The 10,555-nt window shown below is 51.6% G+C and overlaps 1 protein-coding gene across 2 annotated transcripts; it reads right to left on the bottom strand.

The window, feature by feature from the left end:
- Positions 1 to 579: 579 nt before the first annotated feature.
- LOC142913947 (protein Dr1-like) lies at positions 580 to 9,161 on the bottom strand. 2 transcript variants are annotated; one of them, XM_076061076.1, is made up of 5 exons: positions 9,080 to 9,161; positions 7,564 to 7,718; positions 5,229 to 5,484; positions 3,873 to 4,039; positions 580 to 1,360 (listed from the first exon to the last, which is right to left on the bottom strand). In XM_076061076.1, exons 3-5 carry the CDS (start codon positions 5,464 to 5,466, stop codon positions 1,199 to 1,201), a joined length of 567 nt encoding a protein of 188 aa, XP_075917191.1. In that variant the 5' UTR covers positions 5,467 to 5,484; positions 7,564 to 7,718; positions 9,080 to 9,161; the 3' UTR covers positions 580 to 1,198. The 2 variants fall into 2 exon arrangements, with proteins under 2 accessions (XP_075917191.1, XP_075917196.1); XM_076061081.1 differs by lacking the exon at positions 9,080 to 9,161 and adding an exon at positions 8,430 to 8,540.
- Between the last annotated feature and the right edge of the window lie 1,394 nt (positions 9,162 to 10,555).

Genomic DNA, 10,555 nt, shown 5'->3' with positions numbered 1-10,555 from the left:
ATGCATGCATGCACATTCTCCAAGTGCTCTGGTTTCCTGCCAAACGGCCTTGCATGGAATTGGCCAAACATCCCAACATAGGACCCTGCTCAACAAGTCTTGTTTTTAAGTCTCATCTTGAACGTAACGAACGTCAGAGAGTTTCTCAACACGCGCGATCCACCAACCGTCGTTGCCTCCGCACTGCCGGACTAAAAACGCACGCCTCACGACCGTTCTCGGCTTGAATTTACACAAGTGGCCTAGGCAGAAGACGCACTGAGCAACACGCTCTCCCCGAACAAGCAACGGTGAAGACAGAAGGCGTGAAAGTAAAGGCAACAATGCAGTAGGAACGCTCCTGCTGAAAACTTCCAGGACCGCTGCCAGAAGCTGCGTGAACGCTCCGATTGATGTATCGGAGAGAGGGGAAACTCACTGAACGGGGGACTGCCATTGGAATCCCAACTTGGCCTTTGTGGATATTTCACAAACGTTGACTTGCACGTCACTTAGATGTAATCCAGAGGGAAGCCAACACATTTGGGGTGGCGCCACTCCATCGGGTCACTCAAGCAAGACGCCTGCACAAGAAACACGTAGGGTTTTTTCCCCATAGATTTCTATTTATTTGTGGGTTTTCATTTATTACTTTTTTTACATACATAGGTACACACCCCCATCTGTTTACAGGCATGCGTGCGCCGGTCTCTTAGTGCTTGTTCAGCGAACGGTTCGTGACTAATCACCTAGTAAACGGTAAGCATGTGACAATTTACCCCCCCCCCCCACGTGCGATTTCATTGATCATCACGAATGAGTGTTAAGCTTTTACTGTTTGTCATGTTTAGACCATCCTACCGGTGCTCAATATCTAGGCACCCGTGTCGTCTGTACTTGCTCGACTGCACGCTATTGTTTCGCCGAGTCTTGCTTCACGAGAGACACTTGCGTGTATTGAGTGAACGTCACACACTTGCCTCACACCGATGGGCTGCTTTGCAATTATCCGACGGTTAAATTCCCTACGGGTAATTTGCAAACGATCGCGTCGCGCTGCGTTGCACGAGAAAACCACCACCGTGCGGACCGTCACGTCCTGGTCAGACGTTCGAACGCTATCACTAACCAAATTAACAACAACAAAAACGACTCGGCATCACGCAGCCGCTGCGCGTCTTCCGCCCAGTTCCCTCGCTCACAATGATGGCATCACAGTCTAGTCGTCTGTGATGTCATCATCGTCGTCCTCGTCGATGACGTATTCGGTCCCCGAGGACTCGCCGGGGCTGTCCGCGGTGGAGCTGCGCTGGGCCTGCTCGGCGGCGCGCTGGATCTGCAGCCAGTCGCGCTGAGCCACCTCTGTCTGCTCTTGCCGGGCCTGCGCGCACACACACACACAGACAGACACACGACAAAGACACTCGCACACACGCAGACACTCAGACACGCACACACGCAGACACAACGTACATATGCACACACGCAAACACACACATACGAACACGCACACACAGAGACAAAGACACACACACACGGAGACACGTACAAACGCAGACACTCAGACACGCAAACACACGCACGAACACGCACACACGCAAACACACAAAGACACTCACACACGCAGACAGGCAGGAGTCCGTAGCTTGTACACACGCAGGCACGCACGTGTCCGTGGTTTGCGCGCACACACACACACACAGGCACACACACAAGTTCCCTGCACCTCCAATTAGCACGGTTGGCTATGTACGGTGCGAAAGAAGTTCAACATACACACGAGTCCATGGCATGAGCACACTCAGGCACGCACAAGTCCATGGCCTGCATTGGATTAACTGACCTTGCTCAAACAATTATCATTATGCATGGTCAACTTGAAGGTCAATGTACGTGTTGCATCAATGTTCCAGGGATTATAAATCAATGTTCCAAGGATTATTTTTAAAAAAACCTTCAAACCACGTCTGTACACAGCTCATCCAACTCATTGGCGGTCCTGAGCTGGCAGGGAAAATGTCATTCACCCAGTAAATATTAACGATGGGAAAACATTGGCATGTGGTTGGAACTGTTGGACAAACGATCGCCAAACGTCAGGCCAATGTTCCATGTTTACCAGGTATACGGTATGGACCAGCCCGCTGGATAACAACCACCTTGAATTCTCACGAAAAAACACGAAGAATCACTGAATGCATTAACTCCCAGAGGGATGATTGGCTGAATTTACCCTCAGCTGAGATTTAAACTCATGCCGTTCTAATTGTGAATAGGGTGCCAAGACGCAACGCCACCCAGCCAGAACCGCCCAGTACCCGAGTGCAGGCTTCCGTCGCTTCATCCGGTAAATGCGTTCCAATAAAACGGCGCACAAAGCGAAACCGCACGATGACCGCTGCGTGCAGAGTAGTAGAATATGGTACACACAGTACATAGAGCACACAATGTTGTCCCACATCCAACTGCATAGCCTGCTGAGTAGCGCACAGTCAACACAATGTTGTACCACGTCCGACCGCATAGTCTGATGGGTAGCACATTCAGTCCACACAATGTTGTCCCACGTCTGACCGCATAGCCCGCTTGGGTAGCACATTCAGTCCACACAATGTTGTACCACGTCCGACCGCATAGCCTGCTGGGTAGCACATTCAGTCCACACAATGTTGTACCACGTCCGACCGCATAGCCGCATATGAGTAAATTCAAACCGCATACGGCGAATTTTGAGTAGACAAATGTGAGCTGCATATAAATCGCTCACACAAACCTTACCCAATTGATCAATAATGAGAACACTCCAGCCCACGACAGGTTAACGACTGATCATTTGAATGTGGAGCATTTTCCCCATCGCCCGCTGTCACGGACAGGGGCTTGCGGAGCGCCAGATTTACACGAGCTTGCAACGAGCGTTTGCCCCGATTTGCGTAGTGCGAGGCCGCTCACCTTTTGATTTGCCAGGGAAGGTGAAGAGTACAAAACCCTGGGTAAAACTGGGGTCCGCTAAAACAAAACCCCTTGGGGAGATTCAAGTGGCATTTTGTCAGGAGAGAGGAATGGGTTGAGAACTCTTAGGTCTGAGGACTAAATGTGCCTTTGCGATTCTGCTTGCTCGAAGCATCGTGGTGTGGGTTGGCTTCATAAAGAGCACGGTTCCACTTTGCCGTGTACTCCTTTACACCGTTAATGTTTGCTGTTTTGATCACAACATTCTGAAACATGAGCGTTTGCGGCTAAAGGAGAGTTCTGTGCTCCTGGTGCTGTGATAACGGCGTCAGCCGCTTGCCCATTCCGATGGCGTACAAGTACGTCATCATGTACGTACCCAGAAGAAAAACGAAGATGAAAGAACTTTTATCGGTATCGAAGCTTCCACAAGGCCATGCGGGAGGGCGTGTGGCACAGTTTGGCGCCAGCGATCGTAGAGTGCGGTCAAGTCGCTACAGTTCTCTACGGTGAGTACAATGTCTTGAAAAACAACGGCGCTACGCCGCCTCTCCAAATAAAATTAAAGCTGACCGCTTACGCGTTCCGAGATTTATCAGTGAACGGGACATCCCAGCCTGCAACCTGCAGTCGCCTCGGAACGGGAAAGGGTTAGCACACACACTCGTGTTGCACATGCAGCTCCATGCTAACACGACCGCATTCACGCCAACGTGAGCGCCATGACGCTGCTAATAAAACAGAGGGGGTTGCTTCTCGTTTGCTTTATTAGTGTACCTCCTCGCACAGTAGCATCACGCGCATTGTGCACGCGACGGAGTGCCACTCGGCAGAACGTGCTAAATACTCGAGCGTAAACGACGGTGATGGGACTGCACGCGCGTTGCGGGGGAAAGGGTCCGGGGGGGAGGGGGTGTGGGGGGTAACAGCTCGCGCCTCGCCTGCTCGATGAGCGCCTGCTGCTGGCGCAGCAGCTCCGGCTCCGGCACACCAAGCGCCTCGAGGCGACGGGTGGCGCGGCGGCGGTGAGACAGCGCCAGCGCACGGAACTCGGCGTGACACGCGCGCAGCTCGCCCATGCTGCCCGCCAGACCCAGGCGCTCCAGTGCTAGACGGACGCACGTGCACACGCCGCTCTCGCGTCAAGACAGAGACTCGACCCCGTGCAGCCTCAACAGACTGGTCGGGGCAAGCGCTGTTTGCGAGCAGCTATTGAGACCGGCGTGGCACCCGAGAGGGCGAGTGGACAACAACATTTCCGCCGTTTTTTTCCTCCCCAATGCCGATTTAAGGCCGAGTTGACCTAGGGAAGGATGAGGACCGGTTCAGATATCCGGGTCGGGGGATTCGTACCGGAGTGCGCTAACCACTGCACTGCCGCTCCCCAGTGTTACACACACAGTGCTCCAGTGTTACACACACACAGTGCTCCAGTGTTACACACACACACAGTGCCCAGTCAGTGTTACACACACACAGTGCTCCAGTGTTTTACACACACACAGTGCTCCAGTGTTACACTCACACACACACAGTGCTCCAGTGTTACATACACACACACAGTGCTCCAGTGTTACACACACACACAGTGCTCCAGTGTTACACACACACACACACAGTGCTCCAGTGTTACACACACACACACAGTGCTCCAGTGTTACAAACACACACACACAGTGCTCCAGTGTTACACACACACACAGTGTTCCAGTGTTACACACACACACACAGTGCTCCAGTGTTACACACACACAGTGCCCCAGTGTTACACTCACACACACAGTGCTCCAGTGTTACACACACACACAGTGCCCCAGTGTTACACACACACACACAGTGCTCCAGTGTTACACACACACACAGTGCTCCAGTGTTACACACACACACACAGTGCTCCAGTGTTACACTCACACACACAGTGCTTCAGTGTTACACACACACACACAGTGCCCCAGTGTTACACTCACACACACAGTGCTCCAGTGTTATACACACACACAGTGCTCCAGTGTTACACACACACACACAGTGCTCCAGTGTTACACACACACACAGTGCTCCAGTGTTACACACACACACACAGTGCTCCAGTGTTATACAAACACACACTGTGCTCCAGTGTTACACACACACAGTGCTCCAGTGTTACACACACACACAGTGCTCCAGTGTTACACTCACACACACACAGTGCTCCAGTGTCACACACACACACAGTGCTCCAGTGTTACACACACACACAGTGCTCCAGTGTTACAATCACACACACAGTGCTCCAGTGCTGGAGCCGTGTGTACCCTGGATGACGTGCTCAGGGGAGATGGTCTTGCGCTGCGCATGCGCGCACGCCGTGTTCGCCTCGCTGGACACGTGGCGCACGAAGCGCGTGCACGCCACGCGCAGCAGGTCTCGTGCGCCCGCCGTCAGGCGCAGGCACGGCACCAGCTCGCCCACGAGGCGCTGCACGGACGCGTAGGGCAGCGTCACCTGGTCGGCTTCGTGCGCCGGACCCCCGACCCCCAGCGGAGACGCCATTGCCTCCTTCTCACCGATCTTACAAAAGTGCCGCAACGACGCACAGATCAGAACGCTGGGCTACGTACGGTGCGAAAGAAGTTCAACAGGCAACAACGTTCATCGCTGCCTCCCCTCCACCCCGTAGGGCCTCTTGACTAGACTGTTGGGGGCCCAGTGCTGTGCGCGGGTACCAATGAAGGCTGGCACGGCGCCCGAGGCGGGTGGGTGGGTGATTAACACCACGCCCGGTCGGCTTTGCCTCCCTAGTGCTGATGCTTACTAGCCGCACCAGGTACTCATTTAAGGTCGAGATGACCTAAGGCCCTGGGACCGGTGCAGACATTCGTCACCGGTGTTGGGCAGTAGTGGCAATCGAACTCGGGTTGCCGGGTTCGTAACGCAGCGAGCGCCAACCACTACACCACTGAGGATGCGCATCGAATTCATCGACTGAACGTATTCAACCTGCACTGGCCAGCCTGGTGAAGTATGGTCAAACTGCCTTCATCCAGCAACAATTGACAAAAGCGCCTAAAGGAAAAAAGATATACTTTATAGCATTCCTTCTCTCTCGCCTCCTCAATTAGCTCGAGTGTAAGAACTCCGCACAACTTTCACCGATTTCAAAGTCTACTGTTGAAAACCTTGAGTTCGACGTGTAATGGAAAATATAAATCCATAGATCGACGATGCATTGACAGGAGGCTAATGGCGAGCCATTAGTCAGCATTCTTCAAAAGGCCATGCAGCAAACAGCTGACGCCTTACTCATTGTTTTTTTCGGTAAAGTCTCGTATGTAGAAATACAATAAAATTATATTAAAACAAAACAATTACGACGTTTCGATCACAACACAAGCGATCTTCATCAGGTGTCAAGAACAAATCATGGAGGTAAATACAACAAGAAGATGAGAGACGAGAATTCAACAAACCAAAGAAACATTATGTGAAGCACAACCAGTCAGGCCAACAACACAGTTAGACACTTCCTGGCGGACAACGAATTTCAGAAGAGTGTTAAATTTCGTGTTCAACCTCTGGATTGCACCTACCAGCATAGAGTGAACAAATACGAGGTACAAAGTCAGCAGAAATACATATACAGGTCCACCAAGAGGCAAGGAGGGAGGAAAGACGCCTTCCCTTCCTCCGGGCACGGAGAGCGAAGCAGAGCTTTACAGAGAATCCAAACTTTTTTTTTTACCAGGTAAGGCCCACTGAACTATATGGCTCTTTTTCAGAAGCACCCTGGCCACAAATCATAGCTCAACGAAGTGGCTTATCATGTGGAAATGTATAGCAGCCAAATACTCGAAACGTGTGTTGATTCTAAACGTTTAGGGGGAAAACCAAAGGAGCCGGGAGAAAACTCCACACGACCAGGGGGAGAGACGCACACGTTCCAAATATACAACAGGCGTCAGGGTGGGCATCTAACCCACGACCTTCTTGCATACGAGGCGAGGGAGTTAATACAAATAAAACACGTGTGGTTAATACAGACTTCATTCTTTGCAAAAGGAATGTATTTGTCGTCAACATCTTAACACCTGTTTTTTTTGCCAGAAAGGGTAAAACCCATCAATATTTTTTATAATCTATTTGAGACATTTGGATGACGTGTACATCGGAAATGTTTTTGCATATTTGTTGCATGCGTAATTTTTTTTTATATCTCATTTTGCACGATTTTGCGATCGCTTTGTAATCACGAAGATGTTAAATGTCAGTGCTGCTGCTGCCGCACAGTAGAGAATAGGTTCTACCTTATAAAACTGTAAATGTGGCCGAAATGTACACCCACTAGTAAACAAGGAACGTTGGGAAAACGTTTGGCACGTGGTTTGAACTGTTGGACCAACGATGGCCGAACATTCCACGTTTACCGGGCAGTCCCTTAGTAAAATGTGCTTTCAATTGTGATGGAGACGGCAGATTGGCTCAGCCGGCTCGTTCAAATGAATCTGTTCAGGGGGGACTTTTGTCGACACTGGAGCACGTGCTCAAATCGATGAACAAACAATATCGGCAACAATTACAGTGCTGCAGGCTACACGGCGAGTGGACACAAGTCCCCTCCTGCCACGAGCAAGGCTCATTGCCGTACAGTACCGGTGTCAGAAGGTCACGGACGGGAAGGTCACGGACGGGAAGGCCCTGCCGATATCCCTTTCGTTGTTACAATTCTGTGATGACAACCACGGGCGGTGGTGGTGGCCGCTTGTGGGTTAAGTGAGCCCGATGGTCTTGGCCTGCTCACGCGATGGCTTACACACACACACAAAGCCGTCGAGCATCGTCATTATCACCACCACCAACCACCACGTGCTAGTTCATGCCATGGCGGTCACCGTTCACTCGTGCCGTGCGTAGGGTGGGTGAGGGGGGTCACAGATGGTTGACAAACACCACAAAAATCTTCCACCGCGGGATGTGTGCAGCGAGTGCAGCAGCGTGGAGACTGCTGGGACCGGAAGGGCGAGAGGTTCTCATATCAGTCTCTTTTGAACAGTGCCACATCCCACCCCACTCGTTCAACACCCGAGAACACGGATGTAATTCTCACGGTCCTTAGTGCCCCAATGATTGAGGCACATTGCTGGGCATCCGTGATAAAGAGCTTCACAGCACTTGGTCGGATTTCCTGCAGTCTATCCGATTCTGACATTGCAATTCCTAACCCTTGCAACATTAATGATCATTATCAGAATGCTAAACTTTCGAAACCACAATGAAAACCACCATTATCATCAAGCACAGTGTAAGCTGCCAATGTACCGGATTCATATAGCGTGCATCACAATACAAATTCGCGTCATTGTAGATTACATGACGGTAACACAAAAATACACACAGTACGAGTCCCTCACATATCTGTACCCCCTCCACATAAAAAAAAAAGTCCTACAACATCCCATCGGTCACACGGCCTTCCTCCTTGAAGTGGGGAACTTCAGCAGGCACGAGTTCCAACCCACAAAGCAGAAGTGGGCTGACTTGTTCGAGATATCCACTGCTGGTGGAGTGCCCAACGTGAACGCACAAACACCGTGACGGGCGTGGTGCAGGAGTGTAGGAGTGTCGTGAGTAGGAGCGGAGCGTTGTCGTGTGTAGGAGCAGTGTAGTGTGTAGGAGCAGTGTAGTGTGTAGGAGCAGTGTAGTGTGTAGGAGCAGTGTAGTGTGTAGGAGCAGTGTAGTGTGTAGGAGCAGTGTCGTGTGTAGTGTGTAGGAGCAGTGTAGTGTGTAGGAGCAGTGTAGTGTGTAGGAGTGTAGTGTGTAGGAGCAGTGTAGTGTGTAGTGTGTAGGAGCAGTGTCGTGTGTAGGAGCAGTGTAGTGTGTAGGAGCAGTGTAGTTTGTAGTGTGTAGGAGCATTGTAGTGTGTAGGAGCAGTGTAGTGTGTAGGAGCAGTGTAGTGTGTCGTGTGTAGGAGCAGTGTAGTGTGTAGTGTGTAGGAGCAGTGTAGTGTGTAGGAGCAGTGTCGCGTGTAGGAGCAGTGTAGTGTGTAGGAGCAGTGTAGTGTGTAGGAGCAGTGTAGTGTGTCGTGTGTAGGAGCAGTGTAGTGTGTAGGAGCAGTGTAGTGTGTAGGGTGTAGGAGGAGTGTCGCGTGTAGTAAGTGCACTTCACTAACGTAACGCGCGGTATGCGAGTGCAGCTGTTGGACGCCGGCACGTGGCTTCACACGTGGCGTCGTATCGCCCTTTAAATACAGTAGCGTCACGTGACGTCTGAGGTTGTCAGAGTTGCGGGGGGAGGGATGGGGGTTGGGGGGTGAGGAGGTGAGGGGTGAGGGTTTCGGGGGTGAGGGGTGGGGGGGTGAGGGGGTGGGGGGTTGGGGGGTGAGGGGGTGGGGGGTTGGGGGGGTGAGGGGGTGGGGGGGTTGGGGGGGTGAGGGGGTGGGGGGTTGGGGGGGTGAGGGGGTGGGGGGGTGAGGGAGTGAGTGGTTGGGGGGTGAGGGGTGGAGGGTTGTTGGAGACTCTCACTTCTCCTTGTCGTATGGCTGCTGATGTTCGATGCAGGGCAACAACTACAATTTCACATTCAGGTGGTGGTCAAGCCAGCAGACAACCGCGTCAGGAGCCAGCTGAGTGGAGTATCGCGGTGATGTATCTTTGTGGATCGGGCCATTGCAACGTTACAGGTTGTACTACGATGTGTTCAGGATGACAACAGCCGTATTTCCATTTGTGCATCAGGGCATCCGCATCTACTGCCGTGGTTTGTTAAGTGGATGCGGTTTAGGGATGCGGTTTAGGGTGGACCGTGAGCAGCTTCGTGGAAGATTAAACCCAGCGACCTTCTTCGTTGGGCTCTTTCACAACAAGCTGTGACTTCTTTTGAACTCCCATTCCGCTCTCAAAGACTCTTCACTCAAGAGGCGGAGCAGATGCTCTGTCGTTCAAGCGCGCACCCACACGGATGGTTTGCGTTGTCCTCGGATCACAATACCTCTGGGTGAGGGCTACTCCACAGTCGTCACCATGCACCACGGTCCCCCGTGATGGCAACAATCCCTCTAAGCGGCTGACCTCACCGCTCCATCTCCACGAAGGTCGCCTGCTCCGTGCGTCTTCTCTCCCTTGGGCTGCCATTCTTGTCACTCGTCCATCGACAAAATAAATATAATCGGCGACATTTCGAGGAATGGCCCTTCAGAGCACATGGTAATACCATGGGGCTTGATGTGAAAGGTTTTTATATTTGTTAAATAGGTATATGAAGTTATCTAATAGTATCTATTAAGTACTTTCATTTTAACACGTAGGCTTTCGCGACCAATATCCATAAGTTTTTTTGGGTTAGATCGCGTAAATGTCGTTAAAACCCGCCACCACTCGACACAGCTAACTAGTAAGGGTTGTCACGTAAACAGAACATGCCAATTCGTCACTAGTACAGCACACCGATGTGTTGGAGAGCCAAGCCACATTTAAAATATGAGTATCATGTTTTGTTAGTAATTACAACTAGCTCCATCAGGCGACAGCAAAACGTCGTACTCAAGATTGTAAATGTTGTGGCTTGGCTCTCCAACACACAAACGGTGTGCTGGACAGGTAACGAACTGGCCACGTTCTGTTTACGTGACAACCCTTACTCGTTGGCT

The sequence above is a fragment of the Petromyzon marinus genome, chromosome 5 (genome assembly GCF_048934315.1).
Source record: "Petromyzon marinus isolate PM22_M1 ecotype Great Lakes invasive population chromosome 5, UKy_Petmar_22M1.pri1.0, whole genome shotgun sequence".
Taxonomy (NCBI): Eukaryota; Metazoa; Chordata; class Hyperoartia; order Petromyzontiformes; family Petromyzontidae; genus Petromyzon; species Petromyzon marinus.
This window is presented reverse-complemented; position numbering and strand designations above follow the sequence as displayed.

Coding starts and splice junctions, on each gene's coding strand:
- LOC142913947 (XM_076061076.1), bottom strand. CDS start 5,466: ATGGCGTCTCCGCTGGGGGTCGGGGGTCCGGCGCACGAAGCCGACCAG. Junction 4,040..5,228: donor CCCTGAGCACGTCATCCAGG/GTACACACGGCT, acceptor GCGTCCGTCTAG/CACTGGAGCGCCTGGGTCTG. Junction 1,361..3,872: donor AGCAGGCGCTCATCGAGCAG/GCGAGGCGCGAG, acceptor GTGTGCGCGCAG/GCCCGGCAAGAGCAGACAGA.